This window comes from Merops nubicus, unplaced genomic scaffold (assembly GCF_000691845.1).
Source record: "Merops nubicus isolate BGI_N331 unplaced genomic scaffold, ASM69184v1 scaffold4002, whole genome shotgun sequence".
NCBI lineage: Eukaryota > Metazoa > Chordata > Aves > Coraciiformes > Meropidae > Merops > Merops nubicus.
In genome coordinates, this window is record NW_008594102.1 from 106,702 (window position 1) to 133,863 (window position 27,162).

The window sequence follows — 27,162 nt, forward strand, 5'->3', positions numbered from 1 at the left end:
GAGCAGGAGCACATTCAACTCTGTATGTTGCTACTTGGGTAACTGCAGCCTTGAAAACCTCCCTTACTCATAGTAAATCACAGAAACACAGCGTGCTAAGGGGTTGAAAGACACCTCTGGAGATCATCTAGTCCAACCCCTCTGCCAAAGCAGGTTCACGAAGGGCAGGCTACACAGAAAACATGTCCCTGCAGATTTTGAAAGTCTCCAGGGAGGGAGATGCTGCAACCTCTCTGGGCAGCCTGTTCCAGGGCTCTGTCACCCTCACAGTAAAGAGGTTTTTCCTTACGCTCAGATGGAACTTCTTGTCTTCTAGCTTGTGCCCATTGTTCCTTGCCCTCTCACTGGGCGCCACTGAAAAGAGACCAGCCCCCTCCTCTTGAAACTTCCCCTTTAGATATTCATAAGCTTTGATAAGATCCCCTCTCAGTCTTCTCTTCTCCAGGCTAAAGAGACCCAGGTGTCTCACCCTTTCCTTGTAAGAGAGATGTTCCAGTCCCCTCATTATCTCTGTAGCCCTCCATCGGATCCTCACCAGTAGCTCCCTGTCTCCCTTGAATGGGGGAGCTCAGAAGTGGACACAGTACTCTAGGAGTGGCCTCACAAGGGCAGAGTAAAGGGGGAGAAGAACCTCCCCTGACCTTCTGGTCACACTCTTCTTAAGACACCTCAGGACACCATTGGCCTTCTTGGCTACAAGAGCACACTGCTGGCTCACGGTTAACTTGTTGTCCAATAGGACTCCCAGGTCCTTTTCCGCAGAGCTGCTTTCCAGCAGGGCAACCCCTAAACCTGGACTGGCACCTGGAATTATTCCTCCCCAGGTACAGAACCCTAGACTTGCCCTTCTTGAACTTCATTAGGTTCTCTCTGTCCAACTCTCCAGCCTGTCCAGTTCTTGCTGAATGGCAGCACAGTCTTCTGGCGTCTCAGCCACTCTTCCCAGTTTTGTATCATCAGCAAACTTGCTGAGGGTACACTCTGTCCCTGCATCCAGATCATTGATGAAGATGTTGAACAAGACTGGACCCAGTACTGACCCCTGGGGAACATCACAATCTACAGGCCTCCGACTGACCTCCACTCCACTCATCACAACCCCCTGAGATCTGTTGTTCAGCCAGTTAACAATCCATCTCACTGTCCACTCATCTAACCCACACTTCCTGAGCTTACCTATGAGGATGTTATGGGACACAGTGTCAAAAGTCTTGCTGAAGTCGAGGTAGACAACATCCACTGCTCTCCCCTATGCTGGGGACCTGAAGAAGAAATATGTTCTCTAGGCTGCTGCAGAGAGCCTGAAGTCAAGATAGCTAGATAATTGAGAAGCGTAATTTCTGTGTAGGTGATAATTCTCAGTAATGAAGGTGCAGAGGACATGGTTGGCAAACAAGATAGATTTGATGACGTTTTGCTTTGTTCCAGGGGAAAACACATTTTCAGCATATCATTAAATGTAATTTGAAACAAGATGCGTGACTTTTCCAGGCACATTCGTTCCTCTTATTTCATGTCAAATGCTTGTTGCACCATCAGACTGATAGGAGTTATAATCAAGGAATATTTACCTCATTTTCTGAAAGGAAACTTGGGGAAGTGGTACAATGTAAGTGCAATGACCAAAACCATAAGCGTCAGTTAGGATATGGATCCCATTTTGCCTAGAGTAGCCTCTCTGAAAAGCTAACCATTTCTGTGACAAGGAGAGCTCTCTGTGAACAAATGATTCTACTTTCTAGGGTCTTATTATCACAGAATGTAGTTTTATGTCTTATAGCAGATATTCACACTTTCCATTATCCTGTTATTTTCCCTGCAGGATAGAAATGTAAATATTGAAATATTTTCTCTATTTTGTGCAAACAAAACCAATGAAGAACACTGAGGGCATCCAAGGAAGGGGAAGAAAAGCATATTTAAAAATAGCAACATCTTCTTTCCTAAACAATTAAAATAGACTGTTTTATCTACATAATATTACTAAAAGATGGAAGCTTTAGAAAGTCATGACATACGGGGCTAAATAAATCTATCAGAGATTTCTAACAGGTGTAACTCATACCTCATTTTTCAGAAGGAAATTTAAATTAGATTGGAATAAGAATGCTGTACTTACTGTAGCTAATTCATCAAATTTGCCAAAAAGCTCATTCAGCAGCTTCACCAGCTCCTGTGCAGTACACTGTGATGCCAAACTAGTGAACCCCACAATATCTGCAAACAAAATGCTGTAAAGAAGGAAAAAGACACAGACATATCAGTACAGAAGATATATTCACATTTTTTTTGTCTTCCTTTATTGCACAAATGTGATCCAAACCACAAACTCAAGCAAGCTCACTGGAACACTAACAATAGAGTGTTAGTTGCAACAAAAATTGCAAAGATTCAGACAAACAGGCATCAGTTTGGTGCTGTTAACTGTTTTAGGGAACCCTGGGACACTATCAGCACCTTATATCTCTCCTATATCCCTACACAGTGAAGATCTAGCAAAGCACCTCATTCACATAGTTCCCTTGTGAGCACTCCAGGAGCAGACAACAATTGCTTCTCCTCTTTACATCTGGGATCTTCTCAGCTCAACTGGTTTCAAAGATGGGCTTTGCACTGGGGGAGTTGCACAGCCAAACTGATAAACTTTGCATGAGTTTTTTTACTAAGTACTGAAAGAAAGGAGTTAATCACTTGCATACAGTAGCTCTGTGACGTAGTCTTATTGTTCCCTTCGAGGAGCCAACATCCACAGTGTCAGGCCAGGCCTCTCTGTACTTTGCTGCATAGCTCAGGTAAATGTCCAGCTTCAGCAAGGTTTTAACGTTCAACAGTTCAATCATCCTTAACAATCCTTACCCAGCTGTGATGATAAAGGGAGAAAACTGAAAGAAGTACAGATACTACTGTGATAGAATAAAATTCTTGGGTAGATGCTGAAACTCAAAAGAATATTGAGCTATGATCCTTTCAATTATTTGGATGCCTTCATATGTTGGCAGAGGCCCAGAGCCCACTACAGGAGCCTAATGCATTTATCTCCAACACCCAGGCTCTAAATGTTAAACAAGTCTTTATTTATGCAAATGCTATCAAACAGTCCCATGCTACATGCCCTAGTTATACCTGACACAGTAAAAAACTCAGCTTGCCTACTGTAAGTGCAATTAAGCATTATGTACTCCCCTTCCACTCAACAAATCTTCACTCTGTAGATAAAACAGCAGATACTAGAGAAGCAGGACTAATAAGTCTATTGTTTCCCATTCACCATAACCAAGTCTGAACTCTCCCAATAAGCTATAAAAAGAGCAAAGAGAACTCCTGACTAAGTCTGTTGCTAAAATCCCTTGTTCACCCGAGGAGGTTAGGTAACATATCCCAGCACAATTCAACAGCTTTAATTTACAAAGCTGTTTTTAAATTTACATGTTGTCATGTTAATCGCTGGGGCAGTCTCCCCACTCTGCTCTCCTTTGAGCACACTTTATAAGAACACTGCTCAAGATGGCCCTGATGGCCCTGGTTCAGGGAAAAAATAGCTATTCAATTCCAGTGCTTTTTAAACATAACAAAACCACTTCTTAAAATAAAACATTAAGCATTTAGTTAATATTAGTGATTCATGGCTCTGCTATCTTGTTAACCAACCAAGTGACAGCTTGTAAAAGACATTAACAGAGTGGAATAATGCCAGCAAAGTGCTCTGCATATTTGCCCATGGAGATCTACTTATTCTCTTAATACCTTGTTGTTTGACAGCCCTAGGCTGGTCTCTTCTGGAAATTAATCAATTAATATCAAATCATCCTCCTAAATTCCTTGAAGATTTTCAGATTTACTTAAATGTGCATCCAGGTCTTTCATACAGTTTGCTTTATGACCCATTTACTTTATTACCTAAATTCAGAACAGAATTCCAACAGTCAAAAAAGACACAGAAAAAGACAACTACAATTGCTGCAATCCAACACATCATGTAGTTTCCAGGTTTTAATTAGATACTCTTGGTATCAAGAGGGAGTGTAGATGTTATTTTATAACAACAGCTTCTGCTAGCTTTTCTGCCATTTTACATCTCAACCTTTGCAAATTCTGCATTTTAATTATTTATTTCTATTTCCATTTTAATTATGGCAGTCCACTTTTTATTCCTGTCTAATCACATTCACAGTAACAGTAATCTCTCCTGCAGCATCAAGAACATCTACTTGAAAAAATCTACCAATTGGTGTTGGGGGTTAGGCCTTTAAGGTAATAACAGTGTTACCTGTTCACCAAGGTAACGATGAAGAACATACAAAACAGAATGTGCAGTGCTGGTGGACACTACATGAGTGTGTCATAACAACTAACAGAGTAACCACTACACTGCTGACAGGTACACTTACATTAAAACCTCTCAATCAGTTAAGCACAGAGCACAGGGAAAATTTTGGTAAATTATGTCATTATTGTGTGCTGAGACAGCTGTAGTTCAGTTATGCTTGTCAACTATTTCATACTGCAGTTAACTGCAGGAATATATTTTAAAGCTAGTGGAATAGGTTAGGTAATATGATTACAGGTACACTTTCCTGGGATTAGTTTTTTAAAAAAAACTAACTGCTTTTTTACAAACTCCTGTGTCTTGACATGGCACAGATGTGAGCAATGTTGTGAGTATGAGCCCTGCCATTTTTTTAAAGACATTCTGCTCATTTCTGCCACCACAAAATGTTACAATCATAGCACCTGCTGCATTTCTTTTGAAAGTAGACTGAAATTCAAATGACCAAACCTGATTTTTGAGGTAGGAGACTTCCTAGTCTGGTATGGCCCTCGATCTATTACCCATTACCAATATCCCATATGGGTGGAGAAGAAGCTGCAACCTGTAGTCCAAGATCAGTCAAAGGAGACTTCAAGGCCTTGGGATGGTTAGTGAGGGAATCTAGGGCACAGGTATTTCTTTCCGCTCTCCTTCTAGTTATGGGCAATGACACTGGAAGAAACAGACAGGTCCAGTCTATTTATACATGGATCTGTGGCTGGTGTCACTGTCACAGCCTGGGGTGTTTTTTTAGCAGTGGGATGGCCTACATGGCACCAGGCTTGCTGGTGTCACATGAGATTCACTTTTCTCAAAATGGGACAAGGGTCTTTGCTCAGGAGCTTGTGGGGCTTATTGACAGGGCTTTAAACTAGACTTGAAGGGAGAGGAGGACAATAGCAGGCTTGCCTGTGACAAGATCTAGGAAGACATACCATGGTTAGAGGGATGAGGTGCTAGCAGTGGCCCTCAACCTGTTGCTTTGAGGTGTGCTGGGGACACTGCAGCACACCTGAAGTCTTAGAGACAAGCCAGAAGCTCCTGAGGAAAAAGCACCCAAGAAGAAACATCGGTGAAATACTGAAGGACTGAAGTGGTGTTCATTTAAGAAGGTGACATGACCAACAGTCTAGCCAAGTGCCTCTACACCCACACACGCAGTGTGAACAACAAACAACAGGAGCTGGAAGCTACCATGCTGCTAGAAAGATATGATCCGATTGCCATTACTAAAACTTGGTGTGACAAATCCCATGACTGGAGTGCATTTATCGATGGCCACAGGCTGTTCAGAAGGGACAGGTGAGGAAGGAGGGGTAAAGACATTGTCCTCTATGTCAAGAAATGGATACAGTGTGAAGAGCTGTCCCTGAAGAATAGCCACAAGCAGGTCAAAAGCTTATGGGTACAAATTAGAATGAGGAAACAAAGGGAACCTTGTGGTTGGTGTCTACTACAGGCTGCTGGAAAAGTAGTATTGCAAGCTATAAGCAATACAGGAGAGCCAGGTGTAAGGAATCAGACAAGGAAGGCAAGAGACCAGCGTGGCTGAGTCAAGATCTGCTGGTCAAACTAAAAGGCAAGAAGGAAATGCACAGGCAGTGGAAGCAAGGTATCCTGGGAAGAGTACAGGACACTGCTTAGTTGTGTAGGGACTGGCTCAGAAGGCCAAGGCACAGCTGGAGCTGAACTTGTCAAGGGCTGCAAAAAATAAGAAGAAGGGCTTTTACAGGGATGTCAACCAGAAAAGAAGCTCAAAGAAAGCTCACCCCCATGAGCAAGATTGCAAGCTAGTAAACAATAGATGAGGAGAAGGCTGAGGTACTTGACAACTGTTTTTGCCTCAGTCTTCACTGGCAATATCTCTTAGAATCATAGAACCATACTGTTTGGAAGAGACCTTCAAATAATGAGTTTTAAATCTGGGCCATGTCTGATATTGATATACTTAGAAAAGTTAAACCAAAGCAACTACAGAAGTGACATCAGTGTTAAGGTACATTAATCTCTCGAGCAAAGTACATAAATGAGCAAAGTAGCCTCGGTTCCCTATAACTTAATTGCTAATTGCCACGGAGGTTCATATCCTCAGAGAGAATTAAACCAGAGTAAACTAGGGCTACCTTCTTTATGCATGAAAAAGTTCTTACAGTGGTACGATATACAACGGGATACTTCACAGCACAAGTGATTTTATTTAAAAAAAAATACGTAATAGCATACACAGAAACAAGAAGTGAGAATCTACTCATTAACAATTGTTTCTCTTAACGACCATTCAGGGATATGGCTCTCCCTGCTTTAATTCCACAGAAAACTTAACAATGCTATTGGGACATTCTGGAAACAAACAAACCAACCAAAGAAACCCAATCTCAATTAAATTGCAACTATTAAAGAAAGAAGAGAAATGAAAGTGGAAAGAAAGTGAAAACCAAGGGGAAAGGTTACTTCTGTTTGTTCCACAGCATATCTTGCACATGACTCAAGCGCTGCTCTCTGTGACAAGTGATGTAAATGTGAGGCTTAGCGAGGCTAAGTAGTTATCACAGTGCTAAGCCTGGTGTTGCCCCACTGCCCAAGGGGCTAGCAATGCTCTTATTCCTCCATTCCACAACTGAGCAAAGGAACCCTACGGAGCTATCTTTCTCTTTCCTTGGGTGCTGTGCCAAAAGCTCTGCCATCAGTCCTTTGCTCTTTGAGATATTCACCATTTGCCCTGTAGTTTTCAGTCACACCAGAGTTTTACCAGTAAGCTCACAAGATGTGGAAGTTTGGCTAATCTGGTAAAAACTGAAATCACTTTGGCCTTTAGATAGACAAGTTATTAAGTGTCATAAATTACAACAGCATGTCAATATTCTAATTAAAACCTAGAGGGAGAAATAATCAATTATTGAGCAGAGCTTTGTCAAACTTCTGCTCTGCTCTTAGATAAAAGTCTGTGTGACACCATTGTGTTGTGGGAGCTGTGCTGTCCTGGGTTAGGGGCTTGCTTGCTTCTAATGCTGCCTGCTTGCTTCCAAAAGATGAGAGGAACATATGCTGAGTATTGCTAAAGTGCAAGACAGCACCAGCAGGGGACTAGTTTGAAATCTTTCCTTCTGATCCCTCTATCTGAGATGCAAGACATACTTTTGTCACTGGTTTTCTCTCTCAAGGTAACAGCTAACATTATCCCTTCCATGACTTAAACCTCTTATTTCTCTTGTGACACTTTCTGCTCATAGCTAATAACTGCTTGCTGGTGCAGCTGCACCTGGGTTACTGTTGCTTTCCTGCTTGCAGTGCTCACAAAGCAAGGCTAAAGCCCAATTTTGATGCTAACTTTTCTGTAGCTATGTTCTCAGCCCTTCTTACTTTCTCTTACTTAGTACAATAAGCTTAAAAATACTTGGGGATTTTGTATAACAATCTTTTACATTTCATAAAAACATAAATACTCCCCACTGAAAACATGGCCTGTCTTCCTAACATTTACACAGTCACCCTTCTACATTTGATAGGAAAATTAGTTTCTTTTTTGACAGAGAGCTACCTAATTTTATTTCATTAATATTTTATACATAAAAGGTTTGGTTACCATTAATACTAAATGATCTTATAAGAGTTATGTCCAAAACATTTTGAAATATACACAATCTCCAGAAGTTGTTTGCAACTGCAAAACCCACCACATTTGCAAACAAATTTCTTCAAGGGACTTAAGTTTGCTACAGAACATTTCTTGTTGCAATGCATGGGATTTATACCTTTCCATCTGATCTTAGAGTCTTAGAGTTATCTGAAAAGATAACTTTTCAGAAAAGCTTGAAAAAAGCTCCTCTAGTTAGAGTGTACAGTAATTCCATCTACAATTATCAATGAACAGTGCCTGCTAGACAGTCCACACGCAGACAACACATGAAAACTCTAATATCCACGTAAATTTAGTATAACACTGTACATCCCACAGACTACTGCAACAAACCATATGTGAGAAATATTTGTATCTTAATATGTAAGCATTGACAAGCAAATGTAAAACAAAAATAGTCTTGTGACTATTAGTTTCCCTCCTAATTTATTAATGACATAAACAGAGGGAGTGAGTTTGTGGATGACACCAAGCTGAGTGGTGCAGTTGAAATGTTACAGGGAAGGGTTGCCATCTAGAGGCACTTTGACACCCTTGAGGAGCAGACCTGTGTGAACCTCAGGAAGTTCAATCAGGTCAAGTCATGCACCTGGATTGAGGCAATCCCAAACATGGCAGAGAGATTAATGGATTAAGAGCAGATCTGTGGAGGAGGACCTGTTCACCACTGGTGGATTAAATATCAGCCATGAGTTGGCACTGCAGACTTGCAGACCAGAAAGCCAATTGTCATCCCAGGATGTCTAAAAGCCTGGCGTGGCCATGGCCAGCAGATCAAGGGAGGCTATTCTCTCTCTCTACTCCATGCTCATGAGATGTCACCTGGAGCGCTGCATCCTTTTAGAATGGGTCCAGGTGAGGTTCACAAAAATGGTCAGAGGGCTAGCACTCTACAAAGAAAGCTTAGGAGAATCTGGGTTGTCAAGCCTAGAGAAAAGAAGGCTCTGGGGAGACCTTAACGTGGCTTTACACTTTATAAAAGGGGCTTATAAGAAAGATAGGGAGAGACATCAGGATCTGTAGTGACAAGACAAGGAGTAACAATTTTAAACTAAAAGAGGGGAGGTTTAGATTAGATATAAGGAAGAAATTTTTTACTGTGAGGGTGGAATGGGTTTCCCAGAGAAGCTGTAGATACACCATCCTGGGAAGTGTTTAAGGTCAGGCTAGTTAGGGTTTTGATCAACCTTATCTTGAGAAAGATGTCCCTGAACATGACAGGTAGATTGGACTAGATAATCTTTAAGGATTCCTTCCAACCCAAACCATTCTATGATTCCATTACGCTAACTTTTAAGAGAGGTTTTGGAAGGACTTTTTTAAAATGACCTAGAGTATTGGATTTGATACACAAACATCTATTTCTAACTGCTTCTGGTAGAAAAATTCTGAATAAAATCAAAGTAAGACTGCAGTGAGCAACTTCAGAATCAAAAAGTTGAGCTGGTTCAGCACAGGCATACAAGTTACTTACACCAGTATCTCATACTCTTTGATTCTCTGGACTATTTCTGTGTTGATAAGCCCTGAATCATCTTTCCGGGATCTTCCGTGTTTCTGTTTTTTCCCCTGTAACCCCTTGCAGGCAAGCACAGCCAGCACCCACCCAGTACCTCTACAGCCCTCATGTGGCACCACAGGAAGCTGCTCCACCTGCTAAAACCAAACATGGAAAACCTGGGGCTTGTTTAAGAGAATTAAGCTGCTTCCCAGCTGTGAGTATTGACAAGCAACCCTTTTTTTTGTGCCACTCTATAGGGCATTCAGGAGGAGAAATCCTGCCAAGTTACATAAGAGATTTAAGAGCTTGTAGGTGGTGAATATTCACTTTTAACAGCACTCATTCATGTGCTTTGTGAACTTGAATAGTCCTGCTGGTTTCAATGGAGCCACTTGTATAAACAAATACTCAATGAAAAAAGGAGGGGTTCTGTGCCCTGTTTTTTTTTTTTTTTTTCCATTTGGGTCATTTGTTTCATTAGAGTATAACTTATAATAAGAATGACATTTTAATGGCACATCCTGCTTAAGAAAGGAACCTGTAGGATTATTTTTTTTTCTTTAAAGACCAAATATAGGAAAAAATTACTAAAAATTTTATCTATAGCTCACTGCAATGAATAAGGAAAAAATGCTCTCAAAAAATTAAAGAGAGCTGTTAAAACTAAAAACAAAGGAGGTGTTGCTTTTACAAAATAGTAATTCATGAAAACTAGTTAACTGTGAAGTCTTAAGAGTGGAGAAAGTCTATATACAAAGACCTATTCACAGACATCATGATCATGGCTTTTTAAAATGTTGGAATGTGTAAGTTAAATGCAATTTTTTTTTTTTTTAGTTCTAATGCTTTCTAGAAGACAAGACAGACCAGGAATATTTGCATATAAATAGCTACAGACTGTGCTCTGGCCTCAGACTGGATCACAAGAACCTCTAAATGGCCATGAGGAATCTTTTAATTGGTAGCTTTGAATCAGGCAGTGCGTTGCCTGAAATTAATATCTCGTCTTACAAAGCAGCCAGTTCTATTTCACACTTGTAAAAATTAGGCTAAATGAAATGTTGTACCAGAGCCTCAAGAAATTGGTAGCAGTCCAGTGTTCACTTTTTCTCTCTTGACTATTGACTTATGGAGCAGAGTGAGAAATTGTTAACATACCAAGTCAGCCATATCCTTCTCCATGCATGTTTTGCAACATTTTCATTAATATCTAATAGAGTGAAAAAAGTCCACTCCAAAAGAAATAAACAGCAAAATGTGTCGAAGGCTCCATACAGTGCATATATTTGAGCTGAAACACAACTTCAAATTACTTAACTTTATTACAGCTGCATGCAGAGATTCAGTCAGGACTAGTATGCTTTTACAGCAGCCATTGTACATATTATATATATGTAATCTGTAAATTCCTCAGCCCTGTAAGGCCAGACAAGGGGTAAAAGAATGAAATATTAATCCTACAGTACTTAACCTAGTCTGAGGAAAGAGCTGTCTCTTGCCTGTTATAAACCATACTCCTGTGCATCACAGAAGAGTTGCTTTGTTGGGGAGTCTTCACATGTAAGCTCACATCTGGTCCTCACATCCTTCATGGTGACCTTGCCTGGGATCACCCTGGTAAGATAACAACCTGCACTGTGTTGAAATGGCTCCTGAATGGCACATAGACTATTTCCTTCTCACGAGGCAAAGATATTATACTGGCTGTGATTATTTTACCTTCCTGGTGCCTGAATTTAGTGTCTTCACTCTGTTCAAGCTATATATTGGATGTGTATTTGCATGCCTGATTCTGCATTTTACGCTTGTATTAATTTATTAGTTTCTATTTAAAACACATGCACCCGTTTCCTAGTGTATTGCAATTAAAAAACTTTTCAAGATAGCAGATGTACAAAAAAGCCTCATTTCTTCATCTTTGACAAAAACACTTGTATCTTCTTCAGGATCATTGGGTATTATTCAGCTGTTCCACAGAAAACACAGGAAAAGAAGTAGCATATCTGGAGAGTGAAGATTTTCTTGGCAAAGCACTGATTTTCATCAGTTTGTCATAGTTCCTTTTGACATCTTTGGGAAGGCTCCATGGATAAACGTATCCCATTTTAAACACCACCCTTTACATGGTGTACACAGGAGATTATAAAACTTGCCTGTGAAAGATTTCTTGTTCCCTTTTGCGCAGGCACAAATCCATACACAGAGTTGGAATGGGTAATGACAATTTCTTGTACCATAATCTTACCTCAAAAATAATGGCCTAGTAATATTTCTCTTTTACAACCTTGTATGTGTCCTTAGCAGGCATTTTTTGTTTGTTAAAAGTGAGCATTTTGGAGGAAAAAGGGTTTTTTCCCCACAAACCACTACGGTTCCCAGGGACCATGCAAGATCCTTCGACGCCACTGTCATTCTGCACAGGAAGCCATCTATCCAGTGCTCTTTTATGGGCCATATTCATTGATGCCCCTAGAACACTCCTAAATGGAAACATAAATTAAGTTTTAAACTGGCCTGCTCTCCACACAGAAATCTTCAATTGATGTTGAAGGAGTTTAATGCATTGTACTGCAGAAAGAAAAACAAACTCCTGGGTGCTAAGGTGGAGGTCTGAAGTGATTTCTAACCGAAGAGTTATCTGTGAGCAGAATTAATTCCTCTCTTTCCTGCAGATCTGGGAAGAGCTCATCAAAGTTTGACACAACACTGAGGGCTCTGCCCATGATGTGGAGAGGTGTGTTTCCATTCCCTTATGGAAGTGCAGTCAGTTGTAGGCAGTCACTCAACAACTATTTGGCAGCTAGTGAAATATTTACCAGCTAATTGATAAACCAGGGCTGTTGCCATTAGGTATCTGAAATATGCCAGTATATTTTCCCTGTCTGTTGCTTACTTCTTACAGGGGTATATATATTTCCACTGTGCTGTATCCTCCTGTGTTCTTCTGAATATCTTGTTTTTCATATGCAAGATCTAGTGCTTAAAGACTCTTTTTTTCAAGTAGCTATTTAGAAGACTGAAACAGATGTTTTTTTTGTTTGTTTGGTTTTTTTTTTTTTTTGTTTGTTTGTTTGGTTTTTTTTGTTTTTCTGTTGTTGGGAGTTTTTTGTTCTTTTAATAGGTGAGGATTGGACAAATCATGCAGTTTACTAATTGTATGCCTGTTTCCTCCAACCTGCCCTTTCTATAGCGTAATTCTCTGGAACTTCCAGATACTTGTTGGGAGAAAAAGAAAGCATTGCAATAGGAAAGATAAAAGTGCAGCTTATTTTCTATTTTCCACCGTGTAGCTTTAGGGTTAAAAACCTCAGCAATTTAGAACTATATCGGGGCTTTTTGTTTGTTTGTTTTAACAGTGGTGCTTCACAGAACAATTGATGTGAAGAGGGCAAGTCATGAGAATATGGGAATGATCTCTTAGGTCTGCCTGGTATAGCACTGCCACTACTCAAAAGAAAGGAAAATGCTTTTTGTCTCCTTAAAAAGGTAAAGTGCATATCTTATTATTGGCAATGACCTCCAGAAGCACTTCCCAGAGGGACGATGTGGTGCTCTCCTCTGCACTGGAGTCAGGGTGGCATCTGCAGGGAGTCCCCTGCATTGTTCAGATCTCCAGTTTCACAAAGCTCCTGCTATGAAACTCCAGTCTACTAGGTCCTGCTAGCAACAGTTTGCTGGGTATTTGCTGGGACACTGTTACCCCCCCATTTATTTTTTTAATACAGTAGTTGCATTACTGAAATAAAAGGTAATGCAGTTTCTTATAGTACAGATGGTAAGGGGAGGACTCCTGGCTTTAGTTCTCTTTCCTGAAGAGCTTAGCTTTGACACGGAAATGAGACCATCTTACTTTGCCTCCCTTTGCCCCAAAAGTACTTTATGTCAGAGAATGAATTCATTTCTCCAGACAGAGTATTCAGGTTCAAAATCTGCTATGAACCTCACATTTAAGCAGTGAGTAAGCCACAGCAGTGTTAGCGGTTATGCAAAATACCATTTCATGTAGGAGGAAAAAAAAAAGGTACTCCTGAGGTTACATTTCAAAAAGATCTCAGCACAAGAGAGGTCTCACCAGCATTATAATCAACCAGTCCAGCTGCAGAGCAATGCTATTTAAGAAGACTATCCACACTGTAACCAATGCAGAGACATGTGACACGTAGAAGGTATAAATGTACTAATCAGGATATAATTATTGTTGACTTGCCTCAAACCTGAATTTAAGTGCAACCAACAGTAGCATACATGTGTTTTATAGCACTGCAATGGCATAGCTAGACACGATTTCTTTTTATATACATAAGCAATGTGGTCACCAAAGGGACAGAGATAATAGAAGGCAACCAAGCAATAAAAATCTGGCAAGCAGCAGACAAGTTAAGTTCAAGTGACTGCAAATAGACAGGACATCAACATAAAAGCATGAGGCATAAACAAGGGAAATTGGCGGCTAAGGAAGGCAACCCACTTTGATCTTGAATCCTCCCATTCAGGAGCTCTCCAGCCCCATTTCAGCAACTGAGAACCATCAAAGACTAATCAACAATGCTAACTTTGCAGCATCAGCTCTGGGGTACTGTATGCTTAGAGCTGAGTTTACATTGATTGTTACAGACCGTAATGTTCAATTTTACAGTGTAAAACTGATGTAATTTGTCAGTCTTCTCAACACTCCCACCACAGTCCTCTCTGATTCTCCCATTGACATACTTTCAGCTGCAACAGCGTAGTCATTGGGAAGTAGTCCTTGGAAATATTGGAGTCAGCTCAATGAGAGATAGATTGAACCCCAAGAGAAGGAACTTAGCAGTGGATGACAGAGAGGAGGAGGTGCTAAGGGAGTTTATGCCTTTGCCATGAGTAAAATCACAGTGCAAATCAAGGTAGCTTTCCTATATCATTTATTAAGCCTTGCTTAGTGCAAGGGTGGCACCAAGTAAACCTCTTTGACACTATTTTTGGTGTGAAAGCAAGGCAATTGGAGAAAAAATAGCTAGAGTCAGGATGATAAAACAACACCATTCAGACAAGGTCTTTAAGGAATTTGTCTGGAGGGACAGAGAAGAACAGCAAATTCGAATGTACTTTCACAACAACCACCATAAATAAGGGCACTTGTACAACAGTCTTTTACTGAACAACAGCAAGAAGTAGAATTGAACCTCAGTCACTAGCCTCTCAGCGGAAATGCTCATATCATGGGGACAAATACACATCTTTTAAGTTTACATCACATTTTCTTTCTGTATTTCTGTGCTATTACCCAGAAAACTCATTGCATTAAAAGTAATCCACCTTACTATCAGGAAAATAGAAAAGTATAAAAGTTACCATGCAAAATAAATACCCTTATTCATCCCCAACATAATACAGTACAAAAAGAATGTCTACTCATTTGAAAAAAAGTTGTCTGCCTCCCAGCACTACTCTTCTAAGCCATTTATTGATTCACTATTATCTTCTGAGAAGACTATTAATTCTTCCTAGTGCACCCATTCTCCCTCTCTGCACAAATAAAAAATCTTCACTCCACTATACTACTTGTTTTTTTTCCTCTAAGACCTGACTGCAATTGCATATCACTGTATTTGTACTAAATATTCTCTGCTTTAAATTATTTAATGGGCTACATCAATCCTACCTAACATTGTCATGCCTTTGAATGTAAATCTTATGGAAAATCCTTTCAGGAGGCTTCAGGAAATCTTCTTTCATTTCCATTGCAACATTCCTGGGCAACAGACTCATCAGGAGACGTTCCTAAAAGAAAACATAAACAACATCAGTTTTGTGGTATAGTCCATGACAATTATGCAAAAGTTTTAAATTAGCAAACTAGATAATATTTTGCTAATCTCGTCTGTTTCCTGAGAATTCACATGGCATAAATGATATGATCCATTTCTCTCAAATTTCTGCAAACTACGCGGGTGACTTTTTAAATCTTCTGTATTAAAAAAAAAAAAAAAAAAATAAACAAATTCTGACATTTACATAATGTAGAGTGGATTTCAAGAGCAGATAATTGTCCATAATTTTCATTAACATCACAATGCTAATAATAACAACTTACTTTATTGTTAGTAGCATTTATCTGTCTGGGAAAGACTTCCCAGGATCATTTGCTACCCTTTTGTGTGTCTTATTTCTGAATCTAATGAAAGTGTTACATTACAAGGACTATGACAGCTGGTTATTAAGCAGCCAGAGTGGATGATAGATTCAACCACTGTCTGATTCAGCTGAACACTAATAAAGGTACAGTTTTAATGGCATATTATACAGTGTGGCAATATCTGTTCCAGCCAGCTCAGTAATGGAATGCATCAGGTACAAGCCCCAGTTAAAAACATCTCTTCTTGCTGCATCCACGGAGAGACTTTTAGCATGGGTCACTGACCTGCACAAAAAGGACCTCTAACATTTTGGATCTTGTCAGTATTTGCTATAGAGACCTATGTAGTTTTTCCATGTATTCTGGCACGTTCCCAGGTACCACCTGGAAAACTTGTAGTAGGTGCTCCTTCAATACCAGCTTAAGTTTTGTTTTCACACAGAAAGCTACTCTCAATAATCTTCGATCAAACATGATGACTAAGAGAAATGTCTGAAGACTGGAAGAAAGAAAATGTCATTCCTATCTTCAAGAAGGGCAAGAAGGAGAACCCAGAAAAACTACAGGCCAGTCAGTTTCACCTTGAGTCCTGGAAATGTGATGGTGCAACTCATTCTGGAAACCAGAATAGCTGGAACAGATGACCTCCAGTGTACCTCAACTGTTCTGTGATTCTGTTATCTGATGATCAAGAACCACCATAATGACAGCTGCAAGACATCACAGAAGTGCATATCTTGGCCAAACTACATCCTCCTTTTATTTAATGACATTTGGGACCTGACAAGAGCACCCCAGAATCCTGAGGGAATCGGCTGATGTAGTTGCCAAGTCACTCTTCACATTTGAAAAATTATGGCAGTCAGGTGAAGTCCCTGGAACTGGAAAAAGAGAAACATTGCAACCATTTTTAAAAAGGGTAGAAAGGAGGACACTAGGAACTATAGACCAGTCAGCCTCACTTTTGTGTCTGGGAGGATCATGGAACAGGTTCTCCTAGAAGCTATGCTAAGGCATATGATTTGAGACAGCCAGAATGACTTTACCAAGGGCATGTCCTGCCTGACCAAACTAGTGGCCTTCTATGATGAAGTGACTACATCACTGGACAAAGGACTACAGATATTGTCTAGATGGACTCCTGTAAAGTCTTTGACATGGTCCCCCACAACATCCTTCTCTCTAAACTGGGGAGATATGGATTTGATGGGTAGACTGTTTGGGGGATAAGCAATTGTTTGGATGGTCACATGTAGAGGGTAATGGTCAATGGCACAATGTCCAGATGGAGACCAGTGGCAAGTGGTCCCTCATGGGTACATACAGTGCTTTTTAATATCTTCATTAGTGGCACAGACAATGAGATCACGTGGACCCTCAGCAAGTCTGCAGATGACACAAAGCTGAGTGGTGCAGTGGACACGACTGAGGGATATGATGCTGCCCAGAGACATGGACAAGCCTGAGAACCAGGCCTGTGTGAACCTCATGAAGTCCAAAACGGCCAAGTGCAAGGCCCTGCACCTGGGTTGGGGCAATTCTCAGTATCAATACAGGCTGTGGGATGATGGGATTGAGAGCAGCCCTGCAGAAAAGGACCTGAGGGTACTGGTGGATGAAAAGATCAACAAGAGCCAACAATGTGCACTTGCAGCCCAGGAGGGCACACGTATCCTGGTCTGCATGGCTAGAAGGCTGAGGGAGGTGATTCTGCTGCTCTGCTCCTCCCTGATGAGACCCTATATGGAGTACTGTGTCCAGCTCTGGAGTCCTCAGCACTCTGCACAGAAAAGTGTTTTCCACTGTTCACATTCACACATTCACCTGCCAAACCCACCTAATAGCACTCAAAGGGTTTCTGATTTTACAGTTTCTTCTGGAATTGGAATGGATACAATGAATATTTGTGTCATCAAGGAATAAGGTAAACTTTGTAGAACTGCCCTGGTACTTCCTTTAGACTAAAGTTCCTTCATATGTTTGTGGCGGTTGATGTGGACTTAACACTCAGGATGATTAACAAAGTCTCTTTCCTTTTTCTTATCTACTAAGAATATTGCAAATAATACAATGAAATTAAATAGCTGTTAACAGTTCTTGCATATGTCAAATAAACAAACAGTCCCAAATCTTGGTAGAAAATTGTTCATAATTATAATTTTTATGTTAAATTAATTAAATATGCTTATATCTCTGCAGCAGAATTATATTTCAGTAACCCAAAATTTAGGTTAAAATCCAAAACAAATAGTTTTGTAGATATTACAAAGCTCTATTGCTCACAAGTTGTGTCTTACAGTTGATGTACTGTTTTAACTGAAAAACAACGAGGCTGGAAAATGAGCTGACCACCTATCAGACAACAGAGAATCCACATAAGAGAGAAGTTTGGACTGATGTTTAAATTCTCTGGTGCTTAAGTTGGTGTAAACTCCAAAGGATGTTGGAATTTCATAAGTATTATCCTGGATGCCAATTTTATTGTGTCTGACTATTAAAAGACATGAAAGGGAGCTTATGAAAATCTTATTATCCAATTGTGGTGGCTTGCTTTTTTCGTTAGAGATGGAAAACCAACTAAACAAATAAAAAGATGGATTACTGAAGAAGAATTGTAGACTCTTTACAAAGAGGGTTAGCAGTCTCAGGAAACCAAGTGAAGAAATACTAATTTATGGCTTTCTCAAAGGGCAGCCCCTGATGACCTTTCAGGGCAAGGGGGAACCACCATCATGGAGGATAAACTGGAAAATGTAAGAAACAACTCCACAATGGAAGGAATAGAGACACTGAAAATAAATGAACAATAGTACCTAGCTCTCTAGAAAAAATATGAGTAGTCGCTTTTATTTTGGGCAAAATCTTATCTGCCAAGGAAAGTGGTATTGCCCTTCAGGCCAGTGTAAGGAATGCTTAAGGACTCAGAGGTTTGGAACTGCATAAGTGAATTCATGTATGCCCAATACAGCTGTTGGAAGGTTTGGAAAGGGCTCCGCATGGATCTCTATTCAGCAAGTCTTACCATTGTTGTTTAATTTCTTTTTATTTGCTCTTGCACGACAGATCTGAGGATAAAAATTATCTGAAAACTAAACGGAAAGGAAAACTGGATGTGTATGGCTGCATGGAATGGAACAAGCAGTAGCACTGAAGCAAGGCCAATCACATTTGTGGTGACATTCGTGCTCGAGTGGTTGTGGCCTCTGATGGGGATGGGTGGCAATAGAAAAAAATAAGAGTGAGACAGGGAGCACTAATCAATTAGCAACAGCTTTAAGTAGAATAACACAACAGTCCTGCTGCAGACCACCTTAGTGGTGACAAATGATGTGTTGTGGTAGCCTTGATATGTGGCATATTCCAAAACACATGGCCTAGCAGATAGAAAAATGTTTCCACTTTTTCACCTTTCTCACTGATCCACAGTGCTGTTTAGGCTTATTACAGCTGGTTTCTACCCAGAAAATTAAATCTTGGCCCTGTGACCACCTTATGTTATTTTACAAATTTGTACTCTCTTCTTCTCCTGCTCTAAATCTCCTCTCAGCATTAACAAGCTCTAAAGTAAAATCACATGCTGAAAAAAAGGCTCTTTTCAAGATTGTAATTGTCTGACAATGATTTTGCATTCCCTGTGGAAATCCTACTAAGAAAAGAAAATGGTAGAAGATGACCTATATCTCCTTCATTCACATCATTTTTCATTAAATTTGTATTTTAAATAGCCAGTCCTAGTGTGGGATTTGCAATGCCAAACTGGGCTGTCTCTGCCAACTGTCTTATCTTCATTAATGAGGATTCCTGCACCATTAATGAAGACTTAGTTAATTTTGAAAAGGACATTTGATTTAAAAAAACCGTCCAGATTTCCTTCTCCCACAGCAATGAAGCATTGTAAGAAATGAGAAAGAGCAACCATCACACTCCAAGACAAATCAAAATGTGCATACCAAGTCAGTTAGGAAATGCACAGTGTTACCTTGGCACTATCTTAAAGCTAGCACCATTATGCATGTGACAAAGAAGGAAAATATCCAAAGGCAGAGGAAAAAAAAAAGGTTTTCCATTGTTAATGGCCAGAAAGAGTCTATACTGCTACTTATTGTTTGGAACATTCTCAACCCTAACTGCAAGTACGAGCTCCTGTACTGCAGTTCTCAATATGGATTTGACCTAGGGAAAAAATTTAATGAGATCTGGTGTTATTGGCACTCCTGCTCTGAAGGGCTGGTTGGACTGGATATTCTCCAGTGGTCCCTTCTGGTTGTTGTACACCAAGTGGGACAAAAGGACAAGCATCAGGAGTAGAGAGTGCTTGTGCCTTCCTTAGGAGGCCTGATACCATCCTGCTACCTTACCACACACAAGTGTGGCTTCTAAAATAGCAGAGACCTCAAGGCTCAGCACCCCCTAGCAGTAGTGTGATTTCTCTTTCTGGGAGGGGAAGCACAAAGAAGCAAGCAGAAAACAAAAATTGTTGCAGCAAGCGTTTCCATCATCTGCATGCTCTGTTCTGCCTCAACACTCTCTTCAGCTTTCTCCAATTTGGAGGCTTCTCAACACAAATTCCTCTCCCATCTCCTTCCCTGTCCTGGCCAGTTTCTTCCACCCACACCCTGGCTCTGCTTTATGGGAGTCCCAGTGCATATTCCTAAATATGTTTCTTGTGCCTGTCTCCAGATGAAGATGCCTGCCCCCTTCTATTTTGGAAATCCATGACCTTCATATTTTACTGCTTCTTCCAAACACTTCTGACTTTCTCAAAGTCCCTTTGAAATTTTCACCTTGATTTATAATCATTTCATGCAGCTCCCCAAACAATGCTACCCAGTCCAACATCACATTCTATTCCAGTAGTACAAAATGATTTGACATCTGTACGGCACATGACAGTGATACATTTTCAAGTTCCTTCAGCAAGTTGTAAATCATTTATGAATGCACTTTACCTTCATCAGAAAAGAATGCTGAAATGCAGAAAAACGTCTTAAGCATCCTAGCCAGCACCCTCTCCTTTCTTTGCCTGCTGTGCAGCTGGATGACCCCTCACAACTTTCTAACTATAAACTAGATGCACTTGCTGTGCTTCTCCATGCTAAATTGTATTCTTGGAGATTATCAGATGAGAAAAAGTCAATATGAACTATTTTACCACAGGAAACAGTTGTTGCTATTTTTTTCTGAGATACAGGAGTGTGGCAAACAGAGAAAATGTAGCATTGCCTCAGAGCTGTGGGTTCTTTCTTTGGTTCTTTGCATCTCACTGTCCTCTCTGTATATGCTCATATAGTGGAATTCATTTTGAGAATAAAATTACAGTCTGGACCTGCTGAAGGGTCATGCAGAAAACTGTGCTGCTGTGCGTGTCTTCCAATCCCAGGAGAACAGGACTGTAGTGGATGCAACTCGGTCTCTCTCAGTCAGTTTTGCTGGGTTCCTGAGCTGCCTGCTGGCAGTGCTGCCCTCTCCAGCAGGCAGCCTGGGCCCTATGCCTGCCTTGGCAGAGAGCTCTGTCTTGTGGAGCTTGCTCAAACTGAGACTCAGAGGCTCCCGAGCTTGTGCTGGGGAAAGGAGTAACTCTTGATGGCACTCCAGATCCTTCTTCTTTCCCACACTCCCTGGCACTGAACCACATTATTCAGGATAGACTGCATGCCCATGGTCCACTGCTTTTTGCATTCTCGTAGGTAGTTTGAAAAGAAAAAAGGAAAAAAGAAGCATGTAGCAAAAACAGTTTTGGCACCTTTGTTTCCTGGATGACTAAATATGAATATTTTGGTTGTTATAGTACCAATCCAATAATGGTGACAAAGAGGAAAGGGAGCTCACAAAAGAAAGGAACATTTAGATCTTCCACTCTACAAGGTTCTTTACAACACAAAACATGAAATCTAACTCATCAATTTCTTCTTTTGTTATGGCTATGCTTCAATGGAAAGTGTCACCATATTTTAAAAGCATCTTTTTCCTGGAGAAGACAAGCTTCAGACATGCATATAAAACATTAATAAGACTGTTTCAAAGACAACTCATCTATATAATTTTGAGATTCAGCTTCTACTTAGTCAGCAGGGACTTAGGAGTACATCCTAAATATTACCACCTGCTACCTAATTATACCTTGCTAATTCACTCTTGCATAATTTTAAAAGCTACTGCTTAGTGGGTTTATGGTCTCTGTCATCCCTATGTTACATTGCACAACCAAAAAAAGAGATAAAAGAAGCCTAGTGCAATGCATGGAAGAGCAACTTTGTGTAAAACGACTAAGATTCATTTATATTTCTTGTAAGCTGGAAAACAAAGAAAGTAGATTTCATTAATGAATTATTTTAAGTTATTTTAAATTAAACTATGTTATGCCCTTTCTAACTAAGCACAAAAAAAAATCCTGTTATGGTGATTTTTAAAAGCCACAAGGTGGCAATGTTTCAGAACATTCCTGAGACTTCTTGAAAAACTATTTATCGGTAAGTCATCGTTACAATCGTAGTCATAAAAGATCATCCATAAAGCTGCCGTCTATTGCAGAGATTTTGAGTAGTAAGAGGATGGCTAGCAATATACAGTAATGGTAGATGAGCAATAGATGTATGAACTGCAAGATGGATTCAAGATGAGTAGATGTACTAGACTTATTTGACATCTTCCTATGGTTAACTGATTATTTTTTTTCAATAAAGGCAGAATATATCATCAGTGTAGTGTTTAATGAGGCATTATAGGTTCTACATGGAACAGTACTAGTTACAATGGAGAAGCCAAGGCTTTGTGAAAAAATTAGGGGAGCGTGAAGTCTTGGCTAAAATGGAGAGAGCAACGGGTAGCATGGAGTGCAGAGGCATCAGGTTGGAGAGGGCATAAAGAGACCATAAAACTGCTAGAAGGTGCAAAGGTCACAGGACAGCATACAAGAAGTTGAATGATCAAAACGACAAAAACTCAGCCGTACATCATACCTTTTAGGTACCACCCACAAGAAGACATGAGATAAAATCAGTTGGAAAACTCAGCATGTAAAAAAGCCTCACATACCCACTGGCCACTGAACGACCATGAAATATGTATGTGATGCTATCCTAAAAAGGCAAGTGTGATTCCAGAATGGACTGGAAAGTTACTAGTAGGATAACTAGAGATCAGCTCCACAAATCTTCTTCTAACAGGAACAAGAACAGAGAGAGGCTATGAGGATAAACACGGAAACTAGAAGTATAAAAAGTATAGCCTGTTTCCCTGGTTGCCCCCGTATCTCTTAAACCAGACTGCTCTAGAAATAAATCAGGAAGTATCAATCTTCAGAAAGGCAAGCTAACAGCATTGACACCCGATACAAACTGGCAATGAATAAATGACTGCAATATCAGCCTACCATTAATCTTTTTACTTTCATTCTATATCCTTAGTATTCACTGTCTCTGAAACTTAACTGGCAAAATTCAGTGTATCCACAAAACCATCACAGAAATTTTGACAGGAAAAGAGGTGATACTCATTTCAGCTAATGGAAATATTCCTACTGGATGCAAACCTGATCTAGAAGCAGCTAAATGCACACAACCAAACAGCGCCTTTATACTTCAAGCCTCTTTATTTGCCTCACTATATTGCAGGCAAGTTGCCACACAGATATAATCAGACCATTCTCTAGATCAAAAAACTTGAAACCCTCCCTATGCTTGACAGAATGACCAGTAATTATGGAATTATATCCTTAAAACATACATTTCAGATACACTTCAACACAGTACTCTTCTTTTGAGGAATTTAGTAGGAGTTAGAAGGTAAAGCACGTAGTCTGAACACAAACTACTTCTTTTAGTCTTTATCACTGTTCTGTTAAAAAGATGTATGGGTCAGTAAAGACAATACTACCAACCGTGGAAATATTTAGAGAAGGTTAGTGGGTATGGGAATATAGTAATATGATATACTTGGAAATATCTGCTAAGGAAAAAAAAAAAAGTCAAACAGGAGTTTTCAATGTTTTTCTTATTTATTAAATGTTAGTTTAATAAATGTCCTTGTTTCTAGCTATCAAGCTCCAGTAGGTTTTTAATAAGCAGGTTCTTGAGGGTCTATCAGTGAAGATGAAGCTTTTTTTTTTTTTTGGCACAGAACATCCACTGAACATCCTGTTCTAAATCTTCTTATGTGGAAAAGAAAACATTTTGCCCATTCTCTTGCAGAGTCAGAAAGCCCAGGTTTCATCTTTCAGGGAAATGATCCCCTCACATTTTGTTAAAAACAAAAAGACACTTAAAGCACAAGTTCCGAAAATTCAATTTCTTAATAAAACAGGTTTTCTGATTCAAATAAAGAAGGGCCTTAAAAATGATCATAAACAGTACTAATCACCTGCCAATGCCATGATCAGAGGGAACAGAGAAGTAGTAATGCAATTCCTAGGCAGGCATGCAGCTGAGACACATGTGAGCTCTGGTTTGCTAGAGGTTGAAGTGCTGTGCAGGGCAACATGTTCCACTGTGAACAGGACTGGAACAACTATCCCATCACTCTATATCTCTTTTTTCTCCTGGAGATGTTAGGAAGATTGCATTGCAAGCAGCATCAGCTTCGCCAGTTCTACCTCCTTCCAGTCTAAATGGAAGAGGAGACAGAGCTGCAGTGGCTTACTCCGTGCTGTACTAAGTTTCCTCTAGAGTTACAAGTTCACCTCATTCCAGTCCAAAGTCATGTCTGGTTTGTTCCACTAATATAACACTGAATACTTGGGCTAGGCACATATGTACTCCTCAGGAAGTCACAGAGCTCAACCTTCAGCAAGGTAGATGCATCTCCCTCTTCTACCCTCACTATTCCTCAAGTCCCCAGCTAGTGGGATTTTTCTCAAAGAACATGCTACGTGTTCCAGCTTGAGATGGTACTGGGACTGTGGCACTTTCTGCCTTTTCCCTACCCCATGAGATAACAATATCCTACCACCACAGACAGATATGTGGCAAACCATCTGTGGTCTGCTCCAGCACCTTGCTAAGAATGTGGCCAGAGTAGAGGACAGGGGCAGAAAGTCCACAGACATCTATCTTCCTTACTTGCTGCTGGAGCAGAAACATTCTGCAGCTGAGGGTCCAAAATAGGGGAAAAATCAGAAGAACACTATGGACACGCTGGTGCACTAGTACTGGTTCTTCAGAACGTTGCTATCATCTGATAAAGCATAACTTTAGAGCTGCACTAGCCACTCAGTATCTTCTGGAAGTGAAAACAATTTTGTGGACAACAAAAATATATGTAAGAGAACTTCCCTAATGACATTTTCAAGCTCCCTATGAATTCCTGGTGCTGAGAGAAGAACATCAGGATTCACTCCTGAGTTTGTATTAATTTGTACTGTGGCATCCTCCTAAAATACATAAAAACATCGCATGAGTGTCCACAGAGTCATGGATATTGCTCTAAATTTAGAAATCAGCCCTAAGAAATTACTTTTGAAGTATTTTTTCTTACTGTTTAACTTAAGAATCTGATGCACTATAGCCAGTGTTCTTACCTATGATAATTTGCCTTAGCAACTGTTATCCATGATGTTATCTACTGAAAACTGTGTGCCAGTGTATTTTTAATCATGTAATGCCAGGTTTGTGTGCTCTTATTTGCCGCTCCTCCTCCATTACATCTAATGGAAAATACATGAAGCAAGTAGGAAAAATAAAGTGAAAAAGTCACAAAAAGCCAAACACCACCAGCATATTTAATTGACAGTTTTTTGAAGCAGAATGTATTTGAAATTTCCCAGCGTTTGTTTAAAACCTCATAACAGCCAAAGTATCAGTGGCTTTTGGAATGATATAATTACTATTTTTCAACTTATCTATTTATATTTGCCTACTCAGTGTAAGCCAGCATCTATTACAATGCTTAAGAGTTTAACAGATACATCATCCATACATCTATAAGAAAAAACAAACTTCAACAAATAGCAGTCCAGGACATCCCACTGTTAGATTATGAGTGACTACACAGACTTGTACTAAAAACCAAAGTTCATATGCCCTATTTTCTTCTTTAGAAATCTGTTCAGTTGCCATAGTTCACATCTTGTGTCAAAAAAATGAAATGGCTGATAGCCAATTTAGCTGACATACTTACTAACATCAGGAAGCTTTCAGGTGGTGAAATAAAGTTAAACCAAATTGTTATAGTACTGATCTGGCCTACTATTTTGTGTGCCTTTTTAAAGCTTTTAAAGATTTTTCTATAATACTGTATGTTACATTTTGCAAATTAAAGGCATGTGGGTGGAGTAACACAATTACAATGCAATTAAGATACATGTACTTTGTATGATTTACAACTGTATGTTTTTTCTTGTGTATGACTGAGTTTCTACACTTTGACATTTCAAGTCCAGGCACCTTTCTGTTATACAGCTGCAAAGCCCTAAGCCTAGGTGCTGCCCTGCAGCCACTCTCAGAAAAAAACCTCATCTCACCATCAGCAAGGTGTTCAGAATAGAAGGGTTGAGCTGCCCTTCTATGTGCCTGTGACTATGAAGGTTTACTGCCTATAGGTTAAAAGGTTAGATTACAAGCATCACTTTTAATTGGCCAAAGTTAGGTAAGAAGAATCCCAAGGATATACAAAACTATGCAGCTTCTGGCACTAAGTGCCTTCACATGAGATGTTTATTCTCCATAAAGAGGTGCAATGGAGCTGTAGATTTAGAACACATTTATTTGTTTGCTGTACCTTGCTTTGCAAAGGGTAATAAGCAGTTCCTAATGGCTTCAGGTTGAAGATGAAGCCTTCCACCTGAAAGTTTGCATTTAACCTGAGTAGCCCTCAGATTTATTATTTCCTCTACAAAGGATAGACACATGCATGACTATTGCAGTACTGGGAACCAACTGATGCCAGTCAGTGGAAAGCGACAGGGCTGTGGGAGAAAGAAGTGTGCCTCCACCACTGCTTTTACCTGAGAAAGGTGAAAGATGGACTAGAGGTGCCACATAACAGGATGAAGGTAGCCAACAGTTCACCTCAGTTCTGTGTAAGGATCTAAGCAGCCAAAGGTGGCAAATCAAACAGAGAGTGGGACAAGTTCTTCTCTCTCCTGCTGCTGCTATTTGGCTAGGAGGCACTGGTGACCAGCCTGCATGAGTGGGCATGAAGCCCAGCAGTTCTATCTGAGAGCCTGAAATTATAACAGTCCTTATTTTATCTTTTCTCTGGTCCTGGAAAAGAACAAATAGATTTTTGAAGGTGGACTTTCCAGTGTAAGGTTGTGGTTCAATGACACAATAAAGTCAATTTTAAGCCTCCTTGAAACACAGAACACAGCACTAATGTGGTACAGGCTCACCCTGTCAGCTAAAATTAGTTAGTCTACCTACATTTTTCAAAGATTGTACTGGTTAGCTTTTGCAGAGGATTGGGTATTATATCTCACCCTGCAGTTTGTGCAAGATCAGGATCACCTCCCTGTTGCACGCTAGATAATTTGACAAGAACATATTTTGTGCCCATACGTGATCCAAATGAAATTTTTGCTGCAGGGTAATTTGTTGATGCACAGAGCTAGTATAAATGATTCTGGAAACAGGGCCTGTGTTTTAATAATAAATTTCTTATTTTCT

At 40.0% G+C, this 27,162-nt stretch overlaps 1 protein-coding gene across 1 annotated transcript in view; it reads right to left on the reverse strand.

Annotated features, from left to right (window-relative positions):
* ADCY1 (adenylate cyclase 1 (brain)) overlaps positions 1–27,162 on the reverse strand; it is a gene marked incomplete at its 5' end in the record, with an annotated part of 104,463 nt that overhangs the window by 72,532 nt on the left and 4,769 nt on the right. The window contains 2 exons of the mRNA XM_008935621.1: positions 2,120–2,231; positions 15,089–15,207. Coding sequence (XP_008933869.1) covers positions 2,120–2,231; positions 15,089–15,207 — 231 coding nt within the window. The remainder of the gene's footprint in view (positions 1–2,119; positions 2,232–15,088; positions 15,208–27,162) is intronic.